Below are 25,581 nucleotides of genomic sequence, written 5' to 3' on the forward strand. Positions count from 1 at the left end.
CAGCTGGCTGGTGTCCTCATGTGTGTCCAGTTGATCCTTATTCTCATTTTCCATCCCACCCTCCCGATTTTATCTCACTCATTCTAGCCATGGATTCACGCATAATTTGTTAGTCAATTTTCCTTTCTGGGTTTTACTCATTTGTAAACGTTTTCTCTTACACAACAGTTTTTTATTCTGAAAGTTAACTCTGCTTTTCACCCATGTCCTGCATATTCAGAGGATCCTCTATTCTAACCAGTAAACTGCTTTTTCTGACCATTTCCCTGACAGTGTGTATTATGGCCAAGATGCAGTTGTCTTGACCTTTACTGTCCAACAATGCAAAAACATGTTCAACTAGATATTTGGGGCATGGTGGAAGCTTTTGTTCAAAGTATCAAAGTATTTGCTAGTGCCATGCAGAATGTGAAAGATGAAAGGAAGATTTAAAAGTCTAGCTCATCTCTTGCCCAAACAAAATTGTCCCTCAGTCACTGTAAGACATCAGAGGTCTAATGAAGGTGATATCTTAAATGCAAGTTTTTTCTCTATCCTTCTATGAAAATATTTATGGAAGTCAGTTTTTTTCGCTCTTCTGTTGAGCTTCAGTTTTCAATATCAATTGTTTTAAAAAGTCTTTAGTAATGAAAATCTCAATATTGTAAGTATTATAGTTACGTTAAGGATAATCTATATTTTGATTCTTAAATGACATTTGTTACAAATAAGAGTGGTAGGAAAAAGTCGTGTTTACTTAATCATTTAGAGAAGGGTTTCTACCTTGCCTCTGCTCCCCTGGTGGAGGCTGTCTGTGGCGTGTTGTGCACATCTGTGCGTGTTGTTCCCATCTTGTGTACCTACTCCTTCTCTGACTTTCTCTTTCTGCGGCATCTCTTTCACATTTTCCTCTCAACTGCCTTAATTTGTCTCTATTTCTGTTTTTTTCTTTCATCCAGCTTATTCCTTGGGTCTTTCCATGTGGTATGCAGAGTATCTCTGGGTTCTATTAAAATACCCAGAATTAAACAACATCTGGAACCTTCATGATATACCTAATTTTATTCAATGTGTCCTGAAAATTGTCTACATTTTATTTTCAACAAATACAAAGCAATGTCCTACCATCTGTGAAAATTAAGTGTCATGCTTATCTGTAACAAATGGGGTCAGATTGCTGCCACCACAGAAAATTTTAAATTGAGAGGAACCTGACAAAGAAAAGCCTAGCAACACAGGTTTTAAACACTTGCGCAAGGTACTGTCACAGTTTGTTTAAGCTTAATTTTTCTTTCATAATAGTTGTGAAAAGCGACCATATTTCTGCTTAACAAATCTAGGCTTTACATTTGCCTGTTGGAAGAATTTAGTTTCTTTAGCCATGCAATTACTTGCCATTTAAACCTACTAATTCTCAAATGGAACTTTTCAGGTGAGGTAGAATAAAATTAATTTCATTTTCCCTTGTGTGTTTATGAATGTCTTTTTCTTGGTGATGGTTGTGGTGTGGTGACATACACTTGAAGAGGTGGGATGCTGTATTTCTGAATCATATGCCATGTTGAAAACTAATGTTACCTTAATTAAAAAAATTAAAAACATAGAAACATATCCCTACTGATTAAGATGCAAATTTTATCATATTTTATTTCCAGGTAAACTTTGCAAGATTTTGTGCCTATGAAAATTGTTCTGCTGATTTGCAGGTTTCTGCAAAAGTTGGATTTTTGAGGTAAGTGTAACATATTCTGTTATTCATCAAGATGTGATAATGAATGTGTATGTGTGGGATTCCAAAGAGAAACAGACTAAGTACTAATCCTTGGGGTTTGGTAGCATTTAAAGAACTAGAAACAAACCTCACACTCCCAAGAAAGATATAGTGATCTGTCCATCACCCCCAAGCGGTGCACAACTTAGAGATTACCATTTCTTTTGAAAGAATGAGAATTTGTGAGCACCTAGCTTTATGAAGCATATTTTATCTTTATTAAAACCCAGGAGGTATTTCAGAATTTAACTGTGCTTTGGGCTGTCATTATCAGAACTGTAGTTATATTTTAGATATTTGTAAATGCCAGCTAATAGAATTTTGGTGTCAAAATGAGCTAACCTTCACTACGCAATGCTCAATTTTTTATCACCCAGGAATCTGATTACAAAATTCAAACTGATGTACAAAAAAATTTCGTATTTGCTTCTAAATTCATAGAAGGGAAAACAGTGAAAGGAAAATATGTGATGTGTTCAGAATAGCTCCTAGTACAAGGTGAAAACTGGATGAATGTTGATTGTTGTTAGTAATTTATGATGGGGAATGAAACATTGCAGATTTGTATTATGCCTAGATTTCCTGTTCTATTAGTTTTGCATAACAGAGGGAAAATGTGAAAATGAAGACTAGAGAGAGAGAATCCATAGTTCACATTGAAGGCTGATTACTCTTGGGAATTGAAAGAAGTGAAAAGGGCATTAGCCAAAGGACAGGAAAATGGGTAACTATTTGGGGGAGGTAGGGATGTAAAGGAGGCAGGTTTAGATTTGGGCATGTTGACTTTGGAAGGACTTCTGTACATAGCTCTCCACTTGAAAATCTAGGTCAAGATATATTTGGAAATCCTCTATACATTAGTGACTAGTGATAATGCCTGGGGATTGAGAATTGGGTGGGGTGGGGGGGTGGGTGTAGATATGAGAATGTCATAAAGGTAAGAACTAAAAATCAAATCTTGCTGGGGCAATTTTATTTAAAGGTGAACCAAGAATAGGGAGTCCTTGAGGGATCCTGAAAAGGTATCTTCAGAGAACTGAGAAGAGCCAAGTCCATGGTGAAATAACCTATGGATACTGTAAAAAGAAGAGTTAATATTGTAAAAAGGCATTAAAAGATCAGAGAACATACAGAAAGGTCACAGGAGTTGGCATTTAAAATGTGAGTAATGGAAGAAAAGGATGTCACTGGCAAATTTTAAGGTAGAAATTTTCAGTGTGGTGGTAGCCAAATGACAGTCCATGATTAAGGGAAGGAGAATGTACTGGGAATCAGCTGGTTCAACAGACACGTTTTTATGTATTTATCAAATATTATTAATCGTAGGAAGATATAAGCAAGGGACAAAGGCAGGGAAAAGAATCAATTGGAAAGAGAAATCTCCCTAAATCCAGGGAGGCACTTTTTAGGCTCTCCTTGCACTCTCCTCTGAAGCATTTGACAGTTATTTACTTTCTCTTCTGAACAACTTTTGCTTTAAGTTCTGTGATGCCATCCTACTCTTCAACGTTCTAGCCTGTTCTCCTCGTGGTCTTTAGAAGATCTTCGATTTTAGCTGTTATTTCCCTAAATGGTCCTTTCTCACTCCTTTCTCACACTTCCATATCTTCCCTAGATACTCTTGCCCACAACTACCTGGCCTGCCTACACTTTTGATGCCAAGTCAGTATCTCTGAGCTCAATACCCCCACATCCAGTTATCCATGAGGCATATCCCCTTGGGTGCCCAATCATTGCCCACCAAATGACACAACCCTTAGTTAACCAACAGTGCCAGAAATCTAGAACACGGTCTGCATTCTTCTCTCTTTCTTATTCCTGATATCTAATTTAGTATGTCCCGTAATATTACCACCTAAATGTATTTTTTAATCCATCATACTTCTGTATCTCTATCACTATTGCTCCAGTCAGTATCCTACTTAGATTGCGGAACTGTCTTGCTTTTGGGACTACTGGTCTCAGATTTTGCTTTCTTCTAAATCCTCTACCACAGTTTCCAGAGTGAACTTTTAACCCACACATATGGTAGCAACACTTGAATGGCTCATTGCAGCATTTAATCTAAATGCTTGAGTTTCCTTTCCCCCCAATTCATGGGACTTTTCCCTCTGAAGGTGGAATACTTACAGTTGCTTAGCCACGTCGTGCCTTCCTGAGTCAAGGTTTCCTAGGTAAAGCCCCTTCTCTCCCCAGCTACATAAACTGAAGTCACCCTATGCCCCAGTCCCATAGCACCTGAGCTCACCACTGTAATGTCTGTCTCCACACTGTGTTGTAAGTTGCTTCAAAGTGGAGTCCCTTCTTTTTTGTCACCAGCTCCTAACACAATGCCTGAAATGTTGTAGGTAACTAATAGATGTTTGCCGGAAATGGAACAAGATCCTAAGAGAAATAGCATATATGACCAGATGAGACTCAGCTGGTGGAGTTAGCCTTAGAAAAAAGTTAAGATTTTCTTTATCTTAAGTATCTGTGAAAAGATGTTTGATATTAAGAAATCTTAATGTGGAAGGAAGGGAAATATCGAGAATTCATAGATGGTCAAGATAAAAAGCTAGCTTTTATATGGAAAGTGAGGGCCTTGAGGGATTTGGGAACTAGAACAAAATGGGGGAAAATTCAGAATAGCTGTTAAGATAAACAGGGTAGGAAGTCAACTAAAAATGAGTAAAAAGGTTGACAAACAATGTTGTGTACCCTGCTGGGGTGAGATCACATATGGCAGAGAATAGATTAATTATTTTCATGTCAGCAATGCCAGTATAGCCTTAAGCATCCACAGTTTGAGGGCCAAGAAGCGCCCTAACCTATTTGATTGATAATTGGACTTTATATACTTAAATTATCCAGATTGGCTGCCTGTATAGCCCCAAAACAATGACTACTAACTTTGTGCTTTGTGTCACAGCATGAAATGTGGTTCCTTTGTTGATTTATTAGTTGAATAATTTATAATCATCATTTTCCTGTATGTATTTTCTTTCTGAAATGTTTACTTTTCTTGGTGTTTTCCTAAAATGCTCAGTTTCCTTATTGTTTTTGCCATTCTAGACCTTAGATAGGAAGAAAAGTTGTGTGTGGAGTTGTTTATCTAAGCTATAAAAAAGGAGTGTTTTCATATTCTTAACTCATACACTTCTGCTGGGGGCTTGTCACCTTTTATTGCAATCCCTGTGGGCTTTGAGAAAATGACACATTGACCTTTACATGGAAAAATTACTAAGAATGCTTCTTTTCTTCAGAATGAAAATACATCTTATTTAATTAAGATGCATTACTTTTCATTTAATCAAATTATTTGCTTTTCCTTAATTGAATATGTATTTTATAACAATAAGAAATTACACAGTCTATTTTGAATTTTTAATTTGAAGAGATAATATATGTCTTAGTGGAACTAAGTCCACTATGTTTTCAAATGGCAGCCAACAGAGTGCAGGGCAGTGTTTCTCAAATTGTGTTCCTTGTGTCACCTTCATGAGAATCACTTGCAATGTTTGATAGAAATGCAGTTTCCTTTATGCAGACCATACACATCAGTATCTATGGAGACATGACCAGAAATGTTCATTATTTATAAGCCTCCAAGTGGTTCTTACCACACTAAAATCTGAGAATCAATGTGATAGAGTGATTAAGAATTTCATTTTTGTTTTTTGTAGCTTTTTTCTTACATCATGGTTAATTTTTAGACAGTATTTGATTTCTCCCCTCATCCTGTAGTTCTCCCACAACACTATGATTCATCACCACAGTCCCTTATGCTCGTCCCTCCCCTATTTGACCCTTATCCATATCTCCTACTGCCTTGCTGTTTGCCTCAAATCTATGGTCAGCTTGCAGGTTTTGTGGTTTTTCTGATCCTTTGTTTGGTTTCTCTATACTCCCCATTTAAGTGAAACCATTCGATATAGATCTTTTTCCTTCGGACTTATTTTGTATAGCATAATCCCTCCCTGGTCTGTTCATGTTGCTGTAAATGGTATTAGTTTGTCTTTCTTGATCACTGAGTAGGATTCCATTGTGTATATAGACCACATATTCTTGTCCATTCATCTTTTGGGGGGCATTTAGGTTGTTTCCACATCTTAGCTATCTTAAATAGTGCCGCAATAAACATAGGGGTGCAGGTTTCCTTTTGGATTAGTGTTTTTGTGTCCTATGGGTAGATTCCTAGGAGTGGAATCACTGGGTCCTTAGGGTAGATCCATTTTTAGTGTTTCTGAGGAACTTTCATGCATCTCTCCATAGTGGCTGGATCAATTTGTGTTCCCACTAGCAATGTTGTTTTCCTCACCAGCATTTTTTGTTTGTTTTTGTTTATTTTTATGGGCCATTCTCACAGTTGTGAGGTAGTGTCTCATTGTGGTTTTGATTTGCATTTCCCTAATAAGTGATGTTGAACATTTTTTCATATGCCCATTGGCCATTTGCCAATTTCTTTTTTGGAAAAGAGTATTTAGCTCTTCTGCTCATTTTTTGATTGGTTTGTGTGCTTTGCTTTTGTTGAGTTGTGTGAGCTCTTTGTAGATCTTTGATATCTGTCCCTTATCAGTTGTATGGTGTGCAAAAATTTTCTCCCATTCAGTAGGGCGTCTCTTTGTGTTGGTTGCTATTTTTGTTATATAGAAGCTTTTTAATTTTATGTAGTCCTAGTTTATATTCTCCTTTGTTTTGCATGCTTCTAGAGATGTGCCCTTAAAGATGTTTCTGAAGCTTATGTCATGGAGTGTTTTGCCTATGTTTTCCTCTATATATTTCATGGTTTCTGGTCTTACATCCAAGTCTTTTATCCACTTTGAGTCGATCTTTGTGTACAGTGTGAGATAGTAGTCTAGTTTCATTCTTTTGCATGACAGTCCAGTTTTCTCAGCACCATTTACAGGCCCAACCTTCAAACTATATTATAAGGCCATAATAATAAAATCAGTATAGTACTAGAACAAAAACAGATACATAGAACAATGGAACTGAATAGAGAGCCCAGAAGTAAAACCACATATATATGGTCAACTAATATTTAACAGAGGCGCAAAGAATATACATTGGGACAATGGAAGTCTCTTTAGGAGTTTCAGTTTTGAAGTCAAAATAACCTGGTTCAAGTTTACCAACCATTTTCTAGCTGATTTAATCTCTGTGAAACCTCTTTCCCCTTTGATAAAGAGATAGTTTTTACTGTGTAAAGTTGTTTTAAAGAGAAAATGCAATAATACAGGCCAAATACAACAAACAAAACCTGGCACACATGAAGGTTCAATAAAAGTAATTTTTGATACATTATGATTTTAATATATATAGATCATGATAAGTTTTAGTTTGGTCATAAATTGAAATTTTGCCAATAACTTCTAAACTTTTTCTATATACTTTCCAGCCTTCTTCCCCAGCTTGTTGTTTTTTTATATCCTGGGGGTGCTGCTGACCATGACTGGGTCAACAGGTTTTAGCCTTTTGAGATTTACAGTATCATGAATGCCAGTGCAAAATACAGTAGGAACACCACACCTTTTGTATCAATTAGGGAATTTAAAGGCTTTTTTTAATGCAAATGATCACTTATTTCAGGAATTTCCTAATTCCTGAAAATCCTTCTATTTACCTTTTCACACTCACAGTGAGAGGTTCTCACAAGCTGCTTTGCATATTAAATTATACTGTATTAGACAAAAATTTGCTTCTCCCACTAAAGTGTCCTCTCTCTACTCAGTAATAATAGGCAATATGTTCTATGCACTCTCCTGACTATAACTCTACAGACGCCAGTGGCATTTATGTGCCCCAGAGCTGTAGACCTGCTCTCGGTAAATGTATGTACTCAGTAAAGGACATGAATTTCTGAACACTGCAGTAGTAGACTGCCAACCACAAACTAAGCAGTACTTATGCAGTCTGTCCTATTTTTCTAAGTTGAGCTTCCTCCCCAAATATAAAGTCTCAGAAAAATCAACTATATTCAAATGTACTGCCACTGTAAAATGAAAATTAACACACACAATTTGATCAAGATTACAAATATAGAAGGCACTTGCCATTCCATCAGCAGTTTGAAATCAAATCTTTATATTGTCGATGTAAATGACACTCCTATGCCTCAGTTGTGCTTCCGGGTAAACCATGCAGGCTTTTCCTGAACAACTGCTCCTATCAATTAAGAATGCTTTCAACTGCAAGCAACAGAATATTTGACTAATAGTGACTTAAACAATAATGGCATTTAATTATTTTGCATAGTAAGCAGTCTGGAGGAGGTGCTTTCAGGCTTAGTGTGGAGCTCCTGAAACTGGATACTCATGGTTATCTTTCCACTTCTCTTGGCTTTTGCCCTGTGATCACCAGAGGTAGCAGTGCCCAGGGACCTGACAAGAAATAGGAAGCAAGAGCAAAATTCTATGTCCTCTCAATGCTGCCTAAGACAATTCCAGGCACTTAGCAGACTTCTGATTAACCCAGTCTGTGTCCCATGCTCACTTTAAATCTACCCCAGTGAAGGAGAATGGTGAGATTTTGATCATATTATGATTGATCATAACCTTTCCCTGAAGCTGAACAAGGACCTTGTCTTCTGTGTTATCGGGGGAGTTCTACCTGAATAACCTGGGGTTATGTTAGTAGCTAAGAAAGGAAATCACTGTTGCAAGACAGTGACCTATGAACAACATCTGCCACTAAACTGGTACCCCAAAACAGCAAATCTAACAAATCCTTCATTTTGAAAGTGGAGGTGATAGGAATAATTTCCTCATTAATGTTAGAGCTTGGGGACGATGAGTTATATGCTTTATACACTGACACATGCTAATACTAGTTCAGTCTTCCAGTTCATGTTCTTTGGCTGTGCTCCTCTGGACCTCAGTGAGTTTGCCTGTATTTAATAAAGCCTTTCTAGATGTCAGGTAACTGGTGTATTAATGAGAAATTTCTAATGCTTTCTTTTTTCCTCAAGTCAATAGTAAAGAGAAAAGAAGGTAACATTTTACTCGGGCCTATTGACTTACTGCAGGTACCTTGACACAAGTACACATCAGTTTATGTTATATTTGGTCTCAGCATCTTGATTAAAAACAAGTTAGTAACAAAGCATTAATTCATTTTATCGAGACAAACTGCATTCATTAGGCTAAGACTCTGGGGAGCATTTCTTGCAAAATAAAACAATATCATTCACTCAGGAAAAAACATAGAGCGTACTACTGAAATACATCATTTTTCTATTTTTCCTCTTTCACTTATTAAGTTATGATTCTGTATGTACACAGTACTTTCATTTGTTTAAATTATGTGGATTCTAGGCTGCTTTGTAAATTTCAAGTCTGCATTATGCATGTTTTAATGAAGAATGAACTATGGTTCCCGGGGAAAGCTCTGGTTCAGTCTTGTCGCACTTCCAGATGTGCACCTGGTCCTTTATTATGTCTCACATAAAAAGCTGGTGGGTATCTTCCCGATGGCACCTTGTTAATGAATCAAGATACGGTAAGATGTATGTAAAAAAAAGGAAGTAGAATCATAATTATGGTAATGTAGCAAAATAGCTTAAAAATGGAAAATAAACCAGGAGTCTAGCTGCTGAAATGTGAACATTGTGTTTCTCTTTAATTTGCTGTTGTCTTGGAACCTAGCTGTTTATGCAGTGCTTTCACCTTCTGTTGCTTGTCTAAGTGCCAACTTCTTTCCCAAAGGTGTTCAGTGACTAATGCTTTGGTTCCAAGCCAGAATATTTTATAAATGTCTATTTCTAGGCAGCTCTTCTACAAGTCTTAATTAAACTTTAATGTCAAGCTGAAGTTTACTTTTAGAACCTCTTAGGTTCCTTTAGTTGTAACATGATTATAGAACAGTAGGGGGAATGTAGGACAGCCGTGTTGCCACACGTTTTCTCTCTGCCATTTAACGCAGTGCTACCAAGCAGATGTGTTCCTACCATAACACAAAGGTTTTCAACACAGACATAAGTAAGTTGCAGCCATCCCCTAAAATGTAGGGAGAAATAGCATACTATCAAGCGTCTTTCACCTGGAAATGATAACCATGCTTTAGAATAACTGCTTTGCTTATTACACATCCTTCAAGAAATGATTTCTTAAATCCAGAGATCTGAAGCTAGAGAAGCTGCATATGAACATGTTCTCATTCCTTTCTTCTCAGTGTCTTGAGTATCAGTCAAGGAACTCTGACTCTGGGGAGGGGGTCACTTCTTCCTAATGGTGTGTCATACTGTGTGAAATAATGAAACCTCTATTGTCAGAATATGGAGCTTTTAAATGCAGTAATAGTATATGGTGTGCTTATTTTGAAATTTATTATACTCAACAGCTTGCTCTATGGCAGAGAGCATTCTTCATGAGAAGACAAGTAGTAACTATGTTATTTTTTGTGGGAAAGTGATGTCTGTGTCTTCTACTCAGCTCTGTCATGGTGGCACCAAGGCAGCCCATAACCCGCAGAGGTCTGAATGTGCGTTTTAGGAAACATCTCTAAACTCTCACACAGTGGCTCCGAGTATGCTTGCTTTTACTCTACACTGCAGAACATTTCATCTTTTGTCATTTAAATATAGCTCCTTGAAGTATGGTGTGTTCTGTTAATTATATGCAGTTTGTTAATATAATTTAAGCTGATTGCTAAAATTAGCCTGACTTAGAGATTTTGAGGAATTAAAATCTGGGTTAAAATTCTGGATTAAAAAACTGTACATTTCACTCTGCTCATTGATAGGGCAACTGATCCAACAGAATTACATACTTGTGTTCCTCACAGGAATATAATAGCTCCAAAGTAGAATTGCCAAAGTGGGATAAATTCACCAATGAAATTAAACATTGTCCAACTCTATGCATTGATATAGCTTGATCTTGCACACATAATCTTGAGTAAAGAAAAGCTAAAACGCAAAGATGACATATTCTGTGGTTCTATTTATATAAATTATAAAACCAGGCAAAGACAGTCTGTACTAGGAAAAGCAAGATGGTAGGTGGGGCAGCAACTGGAGGGGCACAAGTGCTGGTGATGTTTTCTTTGGTCTGGGTCTTGATTTCCTGCATGTATTCGGTTTTAAAAAATTTACCGAGTTGTATATTTAGGATAGTGCATTTTTCTACATGTGTGTTCTGCCTTGGTAAATAAGTTGAAGATGGGAAAAATCAGGATAAGAGGAGAAGAACTTTTAAGTAACCTGTTTGTTCAGTTTCACAAAATTGTATTAGAGGCATACAGGTGGAGAAACATTCCCAAACTTTGTAACCTGTGTGTATATTCTGATGTTCGTGAGAATTAATAATTTTACCTCTCAAAAACTATACCTCTCTCTATGACTGAGGTTACCATGAATTGTATTGCTCCTAAAACGTTGGTTGTATTGGCTGGGTACAGAGCACATGAGTGGTGTAGATGTTCCTTATCTTAGTGTCACTTTTAGGATTTGTGTATCATCACAGAACAGATAAACATAACTATAATTCGACAGAATTTATAATGATGAATTCATGAACTTTTAGCAAACATGTATCCAATAGTTTCCCCAATTTTCCCCCATGTGTTCCTTTAGTGTTACCCAAACCTCTTTAATGTTTGATACATTTAAATACCAATTGTATTTTTGAATACTCCGTTGCTAGACCCTGAGAAAACAATGATAATAGTCATGACCCATCATCTCTCCAGAACAATGTAGTCTAGTGGTGAGAAAAACCAGATTGTGGAAATAATGTTTTATAGAGCTGCCCTAGGTACTCTGGAAGAAGCCACCATCTGACTTTGGTTAGGGGGAATGCTAGGCTGGGTAAAAACTGTAAAACTTTCAAGAATTTGATGTTACCATTAAACTGAACCTTGAAGAACAAGTACAAGCGAGGCAGATGCATCAAGAGGAAAGATGTTAAAAGTCGAGGAGCTGCTGGAAGTAGGGTTTGAACACACCTGTCTAAAAGCAAGTGAGTGGTGCAGAGGAAAGTGACACAGAGGCTAGTTCTTGAAAGCCTCATTTGTCATGCCAATGAGTTAGACTCTTTCTTGAAGGCACTGCAGGATATTAAGCAGGCACATTTACTTTCTGGAAAGTGACCCTCTTTGGTATGTGAAAACTGGATTGGAGAAGGATTTGAGAAAGCATTAAGGGTATAATCCAAGTTAAGTTCAATCATGAGCCTAAATGCTTTATTTAGAGTTTTATTAATTCAAAGAGTTTTTTTTTTTTTAAAAAAAAAAAAAACTTCATTCAGCTCACCCTATGTAATAAGAATAGAAAAGCAAGAAACTACATGCCTTTGACACCCCAGGCAAAAGTGGTTCCCTGCTCTGGTCTCCCAGAGTCCTTCATTCATAAACTTTCCCTTGTATTTATACTCATGTACATTTATGTCTGTCCTTTACTAGACAAGCTCTATAATGGTGGAAACTTTTTCAAGGCTATTTTTGTACCAAAGTTAATAAACATAATGATTTACTATACAGGAGCTTTTATGTTCAGTTTGTCAGTCATGCATCTTCTGGTAATGCTTAAAAGCAAAAATTTTTAAACCCATTCTTAAACTCTGTCCTTATTCACATCCTTCTCTGGTTGATCTAATTATTTAAAAAAAAATCTACCATTGAATATCTAAAAACATCTGTTTATGATGAAAGCTTACAGAATCATAACATGCTGTATCCTGAAAGTTTTCTTTAGTGTTCATGACTTCTAATCCTTTAATAGGGAGAATAAACTGCGTAGGTTAAGAGTTTTCATTGACCTTGAGACTTGAGAATATTCTAGCAGTGGGTCTTGGCTAAATTCCTTAAGCCTCAAGTTCCTAATATATAAATGTGTTGTGAGAATATCATAGACTGTACATAACCCAAATCTTCACTGAATGGTAGTTATTACAGATGGGGTGACTGAGGCTAAAAGAGGCTAAGTGAGCCCTCCTCCCTCAGAAGAACTAGGGATAGAGCCAGAACTTAAATCTGAGTTTACAGCAGCCTGCTCACCTTCTCCACAGAGCAGTGAAACATTTCTGCAATTCTGTTAGTCTAGTTATTGGTAGAGGTACCCGGCACACCTTAAGAAATTCTAAGCCCACACATTTTAGTTGGACTTGTTTTCTGTACATAGTAGTCCTCGATGCTGACAGGCTCAGTTCTACCTAAACAGTTTCTATTTTGATGGAAATTTTCTCTCTCTTCTCTTCTCCTAGTTCCCTCTATTCCCCTCCTCCTTCTCCTTGGTTTCTTGGTTTCTGTGGCAGCTAGTTTCAGTCTATTGAAGGATTTTTTAAGAAGAAAGAAATGTGCTTTGCTTTTAGAAAAACATTGTGAAATAATGAAGAAAAACTTAAAATTATAGAAAGCAGAAGTTAAACTGGAAAGAAAACCGAAAGCAGTTAAGTTTAATGGTAACTATTTAAAAGCCTTTTCTTGGGAAATATTTCAAAGCTATGGGGAACTGAGTTCTTTTTTAACATGGATTTTCATCTACTTTCTTGGAGTTATTTCCATGGTTTTTCCAAATCAGTATTTTATTTGAGGATAAATGAGATGGGATTTTTATTTCCCAGCTACAACTAAATAATACTACTTAATTTTCAGGCCACATGAAAACAAAACCTATCTTGCTGTTGGAAGTATGAAGACATTAATGTTGAATGTATCTTTGTTTAATGCTGGAGATGATGCATATGAAACAACTCTGCATATCAAAGTGCCCTCCGGTCTTTATTTCATTAAGATTCTAGATCTGGTAAGTATCAAAAACAAACCTAAATACCCAACAACAGAGGAATAGATCAGAAAAATATCTCTCTCTCTCTCTCTCTCTCTCTCTCTCTCTGTGTGTGTGTGTGTGTGTGTGTATGTGTGAAATATACAATGGAATATTACCCAGTTGTGAAAAAAAGAATGGATTCTTGCTATTTGTGACAATATTGATTGAACTGGAGAGGATAATACTAGTAGAAATGAGTCGAAGGAGAAAGGCAAATACAGGACGGTCCCACTTACCTGTGGAGTACAGGAAAACATAACAAAGGTTCAGGCAAAACCAAACAAAAAAAAACCTTTACCATCAGACTGAAATTTAGGCAACTAGATGGTGAGTGTGAGAGGGAAGGGGCCCCAAGAAACACGGTAGAGGATTATTTGGGGTACTGATGTTGGACAGGGTGTGAGAATATACATTTGTAGAGGTAGCGGTTAAATTATAACCCTCAAACCTCAAAGCAGACATAATGATGTAAACCTACTTTACCTCAACAAACCAAAACCATAATAGCATGATACTATGATATTATACTTAGTTAAAAAAATAGATAGGGGGCCTCCCTGGTGGCACAGCGGCTGAGCGCTGAGTTGCGAAGTTGCCCGCAGCATCTGCAGTGCCGGTTCGATCCCCGGCTGCTCCCCGGCCACCAGAGGAGGGCCCCACATGGCGCGCAGACCTCCCCCTGCCGCCCGCTGCTCCCCTCAGCAGTGTACTTCGGTCCCTCTGCCTGCTCTGCTCCCTGCTCTGGCTCTGGTGAATTCTCTCACCCTCCCACGATTCTGACTGTACCCAGTGCTTGTATGTGTAAATCAATCAATCAATAAATCTTTAAAAAAAAAAATAGATAGGTGGTATAATTTCCTTCAAATTGAAGTATGAATGCTTGGGTTTTAGTCTTAATACTAGGGTTATCACTTGGGCTTCCATTGATTTTAAAAGTTCCTCCATACTCCTGATCAAAATGGCAAGTTCCTTGGGGTCTAACTGAGCTCGAGTCAACTTCCTGCCCCCAAATATTGCTATGAGTGAAATAATTGTTCAGTTGTCCAAGAAGCTTCTTGAGTGCCACTGCTTTTCTCACTGGTACACCCTCCTTTAGGGCTGTGATAGTCCTCATGGTGGGGGGTCACTGCACACCCACTATTGGTCTGCCACACTGGGCTTTCCAGAGTTACTGCTCTGCATTTGAAATTTACACTGTCCAGCTGTCAAAGGATCTCCAAAATGCCAGAATCAGCCATCCTCCACAAATTCTGAAATCCTGATAGCTAGATTGCAGAACAAGTTTCTCTTTTCCTGAAAACTTATTTTTTTTTAATCACTGTGCTTCAGTCATGAGCATTTAAATCCATCATGGGATTTCATAAGGTTGAATAGGTATTAATAAAGTTGAATTTCAAAAAGAAATGCCTCAAATGCTTTCTCTTTTGAGCCTCTCTATTCTTTATCATATTATCCATCTTTTATCCAGAGACCATTTCTTCACACTAAGGGCATTGAAAACATTGATTTCTCACAGATAAATATCTATTACCCTTTTTCTTAAGATTATTTATTTCCTATTTGCAAAGGTAAGAAGAAACAAATATTCTGGGAAATTTTCATCTATACACATACACATGGAAATGTATACTTCCTTGAATACTTGAGTATGTATGTATTGAACTTACATGTATCCTATTGCTAATAGTTTATATACAGTTACCTTTAACACATTATCACCTCCAAGCCAGAAAAGGACCAATGAAAAAATGGAGCTTCTGAATTCCTTGTCTCATGACTTTTCAAGGAACTAGGCCTTGGATTAAATAGAGAATGTACAAACATGGATGAAAGCCACAAGTCAGGAATAATTCTGTGGAGAATGTATGCTAATATTAGAATAAAGCTATACACATATATTTCTATCATTTATTTAGACTCAAAAATAAAACAGAAAATCATCTTCCAGGAAAGCAAATTCTTCAGAGATGATGATCTTTTCAAAAACCACCCTTAAACATATGTTACAAAATTCTTGTTCCTCTCACATCTAAACTAGTTGCTTCAATTTTCCCTTTAGGAAGAGAAGCAAATAAATTGTGAAGTAACAGACAACTCTGGCATAGTAAAACTTGACTGCAGTGTTGGTTATATATATGTAGATCATCTATCAAGGGTAAGCACTTAGTATTTTAAGTTTTTACTAACAAGAATGTAACTTTTTTTCTATAAGCTACATACAAAATTATAAATTTTAACTTGGGGTGAGTAGCTTAGTGGTGAAATAAAATTAAGGCCACTGGGCTTGAGATCTTTAAGCTTGTGTTTATATTCTTGGCTATGTTCACTGTTCAAAGTGGGAGGGGGGACATGTTTATGTCAAGATGGGCATGTGAGTGTGTCAATCACAAATCTGCTCCCTGTCTCGCCCTTACTCAACACTCCCCCACCCCACCCCAGGTGGCCCTGTCTGCCAGGCATGTTACCTCTGCTATACAAAAAAGGTGTTTCTGGCAACAGTCCTCGCTCAAGTTGTTAAAGCATCTCTAATTTTGTCAGTCTGGACCTGCCTGTCTTTACATTCAAAAGAGGCTTTGTCTCTGAATATCACTTGTGGAAATGCTGGTGTTTTAACATTGCCACTAACCCAGCAGCTTCTCTGGAGCTAGCACCTGGTGTAGGGACTAGCCAATGCCTATAAAAACAGTTTGATTCTGCATTTCACAGACCATAAGATGTTACAAAAATTTTAATTTTTAAATTCAGATTATAGAATGTGTACTTCAGATTATAAAAAGGGGCTTTCCCTATGTGATTTTACAGATAGACGTTAGCTTTCTCCTGGATGCAAGTTCACTCAGCAGAGCAGAAGAGGACCTCAACATCACAGTGCATGCCACCTGGTATCTTTTGTTGTGAAAAATAATTGTACTAAAGGAGGTGGACCCATCCTGGGAGGGGTGGGAGACTTTAGGGGAACCATGAGCCCGTGTTCTATTGTCTGCAATAGAAAATTTCGCTTACAAGATTCAAGAAACCACCAAAAAAAAAAAAAAAAAAAAACCCTCTAGCCAGCATAGAAGTAAATAGCAATTTAAATAATGAGAGCAAATTTCTTCCAGGCTTGCCATTAAAAATTTTTACTACCACTTCTGCTTTTACTTCTACTCGCCAAAAAGCACTATTGCAGATGTATTAAGTATACATGGCATGTAGTAATGATTTCTCTCTAAGATGATTTTTGTGCTGGATGGAGTCTAATAGGTTGTTTTTTGTTTTATTCATAGTGAAAATGAAGGGGAAATGGACAATCTGAAGCAAAATAAAGTGACTTTAGCAATTCCTCTGAAGTATGAGGTTATGCTAAGTGTTCATGGGTAAGTAGATAGAGAACTCCCCTACAGTTGAATTCAATTATTGGTCGAAACCATCTTTTAAAAATCTTTGTAAAGGAATTAAAAAGATCCTATGCTGTAACTATCTCTTCATAATTACCTTGGTGTTAATAGTTCCTTGCTTAGTGTCTTATTATTTTAATCCACAGTATAATCATCACTTAGACCAAATCAAACTAATGCCAGCTAGACTAGATTTCTTACTGGAAGAGCCCTATAAGCCTTTCAGCTATGTGGTAGGCAGGCCAGGACCCCTGGCCTTGGGTAGTGTGCATTTTACATGATTATACTCAGTGGTCATGGCCAGAGTGACATTCAAAGATGCATGGGCTAGACCAAATCACTTCTCTCCAGAACCTGTGTCAGCCCCTGTGGCAAATAGATTGAGAGGTGAGGGGCAGCTGCAAGGGACTCTTCTCCACTCCTTATTACCTAATTTACAGAGTTCTTCACCCACAGTGACAGAGCCCGCATTCACTGATTCCTCATGAGTTTAGTAATTGTTGGTGTGAATTCTTCTGTTTCAAGAATGAATGAATGAATGAATGAATGAGATATTAAGGAAACTTTTAATGGTTTTACTTGGAATTATATAAGCTTATTTTATTTATTCACACAAGAACTGGGGTACAGGCCAGAGGCATAGGGAGTGAGAGGATTCACCAGCGACAGAGTGGGGAACAGAACAGGCAGACTGACCAAAATACACTGCTGAGGGGAGCAGCGGGCGAGTCAGGAGAGATGCCGCGTCATGTGGGTTGCTCCCTGGCAGGCCAGGGATTGAACTCATGCTGCAGAGGCTGCGAACAGTTTCTTAGGTTGCGTCTTAACCCCTTGTGCCACCAGAGAGGCCCCATATATAAACTTATTTTAAAACCACATTTTAAAAGCAAAACATAGACAAATGGAAGATGAACTTTTCTTATTGCTCTAAGTATAAACCATATCTAAAGATGGAATAAATCATAAAAATGTCAGTGTTTGAAACTAGTGGAATGACATATCAAGTGTGTAAGATAAATCCAGCAAAGGAGTTGGAGAGAAAGCCATTCAAGTGGTAAGCAGGACTTAGAAAGTCAGTGGGTAAGCAAGAAAAAGCTAATGGTGTATGGCATGTTGTCTGATTTTGAATGTTTTGCTCACTTTCCCTTCTTGCATATCTTGTTATTTTGTGCAAGGAATGCTCTGCAACTATTAAACTACCTAAATGGAAACCATTTGAATATTTCTAATTGCTTTCCTGTGAAATGGGCTTCTCATTTGATATTACCTGCCCAATATGAGCAACTTGTTGAGTTAGTATTTCTCTAGGAGAATATCTCCTAAAGTTTAATACCTACTGTATATGTCTAACCACAAGTAAAAGAGCACCAAGCTTGTATTCTAACAAAAATTTACCACACTCACTAGTTTTTAACTCTTTCCCAAGACTTGGGGTTCATTCATAAGTAACCAGCAGGAATCACGGAATGTGAACAAATTAATAGGCAAGATAAAGATATAGGGAAGATATTGGAACTCTAGGGAAAAAGGATTTTCTCATAATTTTCTAATTTACATCAACCATTTAAGGATTAACAAGGAAGGAATGGTAAGCTGAATGTACCAGGCAATGATGGAAAGACAAGGAGATGCTGTCACTCTAGTCCAAGCACTGGGTTTTCTCATATTACTACAGTTTACTGAAATGCTTATCTTACAAAGAAACCAAAAGTACCCCATGGTGTTTAGGAGAAACCTATATTCTGGTGATGGCATAATTAAAAGATATGCTATACTCCATTCTAAAAAGAAAAACTTGTATCTAATACCTCATCAAATGAAAAGGTGAAATTAAGTTTGTTTTTTATTAGGTTCGTAAATCCAACTTCGTTTGTGTATGGGCCAACGGAGGAAAATGAACCTGAAATGTGCATGGAGGAGAAAATGAACTTCACTTTTCATGTAAGTTGCTTGTCTTGATATTTGTAAGAGGCTGAGAGAATACTGACTCATTGCAGAGCACGGCATACAGCTGTGATGTCCCTCAGTCAGGATGATCAGGACCCCGATGGAGGGTATGAGGGGGTGGTAGCAAAAGGAAAAGGCTACATATAACTTTTCCTCTGGGGATTATGTTCTTTTTCTCTCATTTGTCTTGTCCCTGCTACTCAGGTTTACCCCTCCTTACAATGCAAGTTGTAAAGAGCAAGAAGGAATAGAGGTGATACTAAAAAGGCAAAGTTACTAGAGAAGCTAAACCGGTTAGAGATGCATGCTGAAAGCATGATATCTCCAGGTGCAAATCAGAACTCTGCTTGGATCAAGCTTCACACAAGCCTTAACATGGCCATGTAAAGGAAACGCTTACTTCAGCTTCTCCATTCAGGGTCCACTTAGTCTTTCTTTCAGGCCAAAACAATATTCTGTGACAAATGATGCTTCTTGTTTAAATATTAAATAAAAAATTAAAAAGTAGAGTACTACCATCATCCAGAAGTAAAATATTGTAATTGAAAGCTAAGTATTCATGTAAAACATTTTTTACTGTCAACCAGCTTTTTGGTGCAGCATGGATATTGATGATGAGTAAACAGAGATAATGGCCACAAAAATATTGTTGGAACCAAAAGTACTGTCCAAACATTGAGGTATATAAGAATCCATAGAGTATGCATGAATGTGGATAAGGTACATGATATTTGGTAAGGCAGTGCTATTCAGAATGCCTATCAGATCTGTTAATACAAAATACAAATTCCTGGACCCTGCCCCATATCTATGGAATAATGACCTTGAAGTCCTACTGAGACTCAAAGTACATTCATGTTTTTATTACCCTAGTGCTAAAAAAATATAGCTTCCACCTTGACATACCCACAAATTGTGCTGTTGCCCAATGTGAGCTGAACTCTAGAGAGCCTGTTTTTAATTTAAAATTAACAAGCGTCTTCAGTTAATTTCTAGTTATGATGGAGGGAGGGTGGTGAATGGAACCATAGATACTTCTAGTGTGTGGGCTTGGTTAAGTCCGTCCAATTATGGCATTTTTATAAGTCTAACTGTGATTCGGTGAACAATGGTAAAGAATGTTGTAGGTTAGGGGCCTCCCCGGTGGCGCAGCATTTGAGCGCTGGGTTGCGAAGCTGCCCGCAGCCTCTGCAGCACCGGTTCCATCCCTGGTCAACAGGCGAGGGTCCCACATGGCACGCAGACCTCTCCTGCCGCCCGCTGCTCCCCTCAGCAGTGTACTTCGTCACTCTGCCTGTTCTGCTCTCTGCTCTGGCTCTGGTGAATTCTGTTACCCTCCCGCGCTTCTGACTGTACCCAGTGCTTGTATAAATAAATAAATAAATCTTTTTAAAAAAAAGAATGTTGTAGATTAGATAGATTTGCTGTCATCAGGAAGACCTTGTCCAAAGGTCTGGGCACTGCTGGATACCCATTGCTCACGTTGCCCTACAGCCGCTAGAACCTGCTGCAAAGCATGGACACTCTTTTCATCCATGTCGTATGTTTTCAAAAGTTGCAAATCTGAATCAGGTCATTTAAATGCTGTGGCACATCTCTTGTCTGACTATATTGGTTTAAGCTCTCAGAAGGAGAACTCTTGGCTCATTTTCTTTGGGGGGGGAGGGAGATCTGCAATCTTTACATTTATCAGCAATAATGAAATATCTATTCTTTTAGTCATTATGATTAAAAACTTGCATGGTCTCTAAAAACTTTTTGACTTTCTAATTACATTAGCATTGTAAGTACTCTGAATTAAAATGCAGTTTACACAGTGATCTCCCCAAATCACTCGGTGCTGAGAAGTAAACATCATAGGAATTAGAGCACTTCGGTTTTGGTAATTCTGTACCTCTTTAACTTTCACCTTGTATATAATAAGAGAGATTAGCATTTTCCTTAGTTGGTGAATAATAAAATATTGGTTCACCTAATTGGATAATTGTAAAATTTTTCTTTCTCAGGTTATCAACACTGGCCCTAGCATGGCTCCAAATGTCAGTGTGGAGATAGCAGTGCCAAATTCAATTATGCCCCGTACCCATGAGCTATTCAACATTTTGGATGTCCAGGTAAAAATTTCCTTTCTTCTAAATAGTATTCCTGAAGTGGAGAGTTCTGTACATTTATTTTCAATCATACTTGAGCTAAGCTCTGAGTTTACCATGCACTTGTTGAGTATACTTGAATTCTATAGATTGCATTAGAACTACAGGAGTACAGTGAAACCTCTGGATCTGATCTCTACAATAAGAGGTCTCCACCATCTTCAGTACATTTGTGATATGGAAAAGTAATATAATTGGTAGAAATCTCCTTAAAACTTGAGACTGCTGTTGAAGAACCAATACTTAAAAGCCAGTATTTATGTACTGATGATTCCATTAGAATTGTTTTTACCTTCCCAGCTTCAAGACAAGCAATCAAATAAACTTGCTAAGGAGGTTTGAGTTCTAATATTTAAAATATTACTTGAATTAGAGTTAAGTGGTAAGATATGCTGTCATAACATATGTTGTGTCTAAAGCCAAAGAAATGTTGAATTTCATGGTAATGTTCAAATGTCCATTTTCACATTGTACTTATTTCCAAAAGTTTAAAACTATTTGATCAGTTTAGAGCCTATATTCTTCTTTAAAATTTTGCCTTTTGCCATGGAGATTTAATATCTCCCCTGAAAATTGTCAATATTTTCACAATTTCAGATGTAGTGTATATTTTAGAAAAGATAATTAAGAAATTGGAACTTTTTAAATCATGTTGCTTTTATTCTATCCAATGTTGAATGAGATTTTTTTTTTTTTTTGCTTTCTATCTTTATAGACTAGTGTTGGAGAATGCCATTTTAAGAGTTATCAAAGAGTGTGTACATTAGAACAGCAAAAAAGTGCATTGGAGACCATGAAAGACATAGTCATGTTCTTTTCGAAGACTGATAAGATGCTATTGGTAAGTTTGTTGTGTATAGTATTTGCTGTTAAATACTTAAAACCAAGCATTAATGGGTTTGAGCTATCAACTGAGGGTAGAAGAGAAACAATCAGGTAATGTTTGTGTATGTGAAAAACGGATATGATTTCAGGGTTTAAATAGACCCATGGTAAATTTATACTATGCAGTTTATTTGTCTAACAAATGTCCATTTTGCTCAAGACAGACATTATTGTAGACCCTTCATAAGCTCAAGATGCTATCTTCAGTTGAATAGCCTTAAATTTTCACTTTTGTTTTCCTTCATGAATTCAATACAGTGGGAACACTACTAAGGAAGTAATCTTTTGACTCTGATTAGGAAGCATGTTTAAAATCTGTCAAAATGTTAAGTTCATAAAAATAATGAAAGCACGTGCTCCAGTTCAAGTACTTTGTTTAAAGCAGGGAATGTTGTAAATGCCACTGAGGGGAGATATTTTTAATTCCATGTAAAATGTTTTAGCCATCTTTTTAAAAAAGTAATGAAATTTTGGGCCTCCCTGGTGGCGCAAGGAGTTGAGCGCAGTGCTGTGAAGCTGTCTGCAGCACCTGTTCAATCCCTGGTCCTGTCTTGCCTGGTGTTCCTCTTAGCAGTGCACTTCAGTCTATCTGCCTGTTCTGTTCCCTGCTCTCTCTCTGGTGAATCCTCTCACCTCTGGCCTGTACCCCAATTCTTAAAATCATAAATAAATAAACTATATTAAAATTTTATTACTTTTTTAAAAAAAAGATTTATTTTTTTTTCCAAGTCCTGCTTGAAAGTTGACCCATATTGTTTAAGTTTCTTATGCAATTTTGGAAAAATGGAGAGTGGAAAAGAAGCCAGTGTTCATATTCAGCTGGAAGGCCGACCATCCCTTTTGGAAATGGTGAGTTTAAAATAAAATGACAACTGTATGAATAAGTTCAGCTAGAATCTACAATTTCAATCATGTTATAGGTAGAATGGTTTGCATGGAAGCATTCAAATAATTGAGAAATAATATGGAGTGAAATCCAAACTGTTTCTACTTACCAGTTCACCTGTGAATACAATGACTAATAATAATTCAGTAATTAAAAAGATACGACTCTAAAATAGGCTCTGGAGTAATTAGATTTCACAAAGCATGCCCAGCTGGGTATTGATTAAATCCAAGAAAGTGGCTACATTTAATAACTAGTAGTTTAGTTACTATATATTTATTTTGTTATGGATAAGGTCTTTTTAGGAAAACTTTGAAAGGCTGAAGTTCCCAAAGTACACATTTTTTTATTTAAATTTTATTTTTATATTCCCCATACAATTGCAACCCCCTTATTTTGACCCCAATTCCTCCCCTCCCTTTACTCCCCATAGAGTGTCTCTGGTTCATAGTTGTTTGTTGATTTTGATTTTTACTTTCTTATAGTTATTCTTTTTCCTGGGGCCTTATTTAAGCTTTCTAGATTCCTGCTATGAGTGAGACCATCCGGTATTTTTCTTTTTCTTTCTGGCTTATTTCACTGAGCATGATCCCTTCCAGCGCCATCCATGTTGCTGCAAACTGCACGTGTTTATCTTTTTTGAATGCTGAGTAATATTCCATGGTGTATATGTACCACATCTTCTTGATCCAGTCATCTATTTTTGGGCATTTGGGTTGTTTCCAAAGCTTAGCTATTGTAAATAGTTCTGCTTTAAACATAGGCGTGCAGGTGCTCTTTGGAGTTGATGTTTCTATGTCCTTTGGGTAAATACCTAGGAGTGGAATTGCTAGATCATATGGAAGCTCTATGTTTAGTAGGTCAAGAAATCTCCACACAGCTCTCCACAGTGGTTGGACCACTTTGCACTCCCACCAACAGTGCAGGAGAGTTCCTTTTTCTCCACAGCCTCGCCAACATTTGTTGTTGCTAGTTTTTTTTAACAAAAACAAAGAGAAACCCCACCGACTGGGAGAACATTTTTGCACCCAACACTAATGATAAAGGACTGATCACAAAAATCTGCAAAGAGCTGATGAGACTCAACAACAACAAAGAAAATAATCCAGTCAAAAATGGGCAGAAGAGCTAAAAAGAAATTTCTTTGAAGAGGAAATGCAAATGGCCAACAGGCATATGAAAAAATTTTCAACATCACTTGTAATCAGGGAAATCCAAAGTACACATTTTTGACAAGTACTTTGGAAAGTATTTTATCTGGAATCGTTATTTACTCCCATAGATGATAAATATGGATAATCTCTTTTTAGAACTTTCATAGATTAAGTGGGATACCTTTTATAAAGTACTAATGTGCATAGCAGTTATTCTGTTAAGAGGAATATTGGAACTATGAGATGTCTGGTTTTGTGTGAAAGTTCCCATTATGCTAAAACATGTCATGGGACCATCAACTTACAGTTCAACTTCCTTAGATTGCATTCTTATACTCTAGAAGTCGAGGTTTCTCAACAGTGTAGTAAGCACTGCTGGCATATTGGACAGAGAATTCTTTGTCAGAGGCATCACAGGAGCAGTAGAGAATATTTAGCAGCATCCCAGCCTCTATTGGTAGCATGTCCTCCCAAGTCCTGATGGGGAGAAGGTATCTTCAGACATTGTTAACTGTCCTCTAGGGGACAAAAATATCCTTTTGATGTACATAATACATTAAATACCATGTAAACATGGTAGTTTTTACTTTTAAATGTTATAGTCCTCTAAGAATCTAAAGACTGCATTCCCCAGTGATTTTCGATTTGAAGGAATTTCTCATGTAACTTCAAAAATTCCTTAGAAGCTGTGGAGCTTGGAAATTTAAAGTCTGCATTAAATTAAATCTCTGAGCGCATTACAATATTAAGTATACAAAAAAAGTCCACTTTGAGGAAGAAAACTTTGGGGAAAAAAAATTCAACATCCAGGGAAAATGCATGCACAGGTGACTAACAAATATTCAAAAGACTTCAATGAAATTACTCTGACTCTGGTGCTCTTTCTTACATTAAACAGGATGAGAGTTCGGCACTCAAGCTTGATATAAGAGCAACAGCCTTTCCAGAGCCAAATCCTAAAGTGATTGAACTGAACAAGGAAGAGAATGTTGCACACGTAAGATCAACATTTTAACTGAAATTTTAAGATTGTAGTGACAAAAGCATTGCTAGATTGTTAATGATCTCCTATTGAGTACCTAAGTCAAGAAAATAATGTTTTCCACAATTGGCAAGAGGGAATGACACAGCTCCTCTGGGAGGTGAACGTGGTAAAGTGGGGTGGAACCATGAAAAAAGCCCATTGTTTCCTGTGGCTATATTAGAACCAGAGGAAGAACAGGATTGGTGGGTGTTCTCGAAACAATTGGGGCTTGTGGGGGGTACTGCAAAGGAAATACAAGCAAGTTTTTAAAGTGATGGTTGTTTACGTTGGTTAATTTATTTAGATTCTGCTTGAAGGAGTACATCATCAAAGACCCAAACGTGTTTTCACAATAGCGATTGTGTCAAGTAGCTTGGTGCTTGGACTTCTTTTACTTCTATTGATTTCCTATGGCATGTGGAAGGTAAGCCTTTAATAATCAATATTAAAGTGCTCTAAATGCTGTTCTTAATTTTCCTCAAAGTCAATTTGTGGCTTTCAGAGTGCATGCGTAAGTACTGATTCACGTTTATTCTAAACTCAGTATTAAAGTCTTTCTAGAAAATAAGTTATCTTTTAAGAAGGAGTATTTTTCAACAAATGTTCAAAATAGAGATGTAGTTTTGAAATACTTTAAAAAGCACTTGAAAGTGTCACTGAGA

The 25,581-nt window shown here is 37.1% G+C and overlaps 1 protein-coding gene across 1 annotated transcript in view; it reads left to right on the forward strand.

Annotated features, from left to right (window-relative positions):
* ITGA4 (integrin subunit alpha 4) overlaps positions 1-25,581 on the forward strand; it is a gene marked incomplete at its 5' end in the record, with an annotated part of 82,180 nt that overhangs the window by 55,982 nt on the left and 617 nt on the right. The window contains 11 exons of the mRNA XM_084242177.1: positions 1,635-1,711; positions 13,322-13,472; positions 15,556-15,651; positions 16,299-16,378; positions 16,763-16,852; positions 18,724-18,814; positions 20,827-20,934; positions 21,686-21,811; positions 22,585-22,704; positions 24,794-24,892; positions 25,224-25,343. Coding sequence (XP_084098303.1) covers positions 1,635-1,711; positions 13,322-13,472; positions 15,556-15,651; positions 16,299-16,378; positions 16,763-16,852; positions 18,724-18,814; positions 20,827-20,934; positions 21,686-21,811; positions 22,585-22,704; positions 24,794-24,892; positions 25,224-25,343 — 1,158 coding nt within the window. The remainder of the gene's footprint in view (positions 1-1,634; positions 1,712-13,321; positions 13,473-15,555; positions 15,652-16,298; positions 16,379-16,762; positions 16,853-18,723; positions 18,815-20,826; positions 20,935-21,685; positions 21,812-22,584; positions 22,705-24,793; positions 24,893-25,223; positions 25,344-25,581) is intronic.

The sequence above is a fragment of the Talpa europaea genome (assembly GCF_964194135.1).
Source record: "Talpa europaea genome assembly, chromosome: 1".
NCBI lineage: Eukaryota > Metazoa > Chordata > Mammalia > Eulipotyphla > Talpidae > Talpa > Talpa europaea.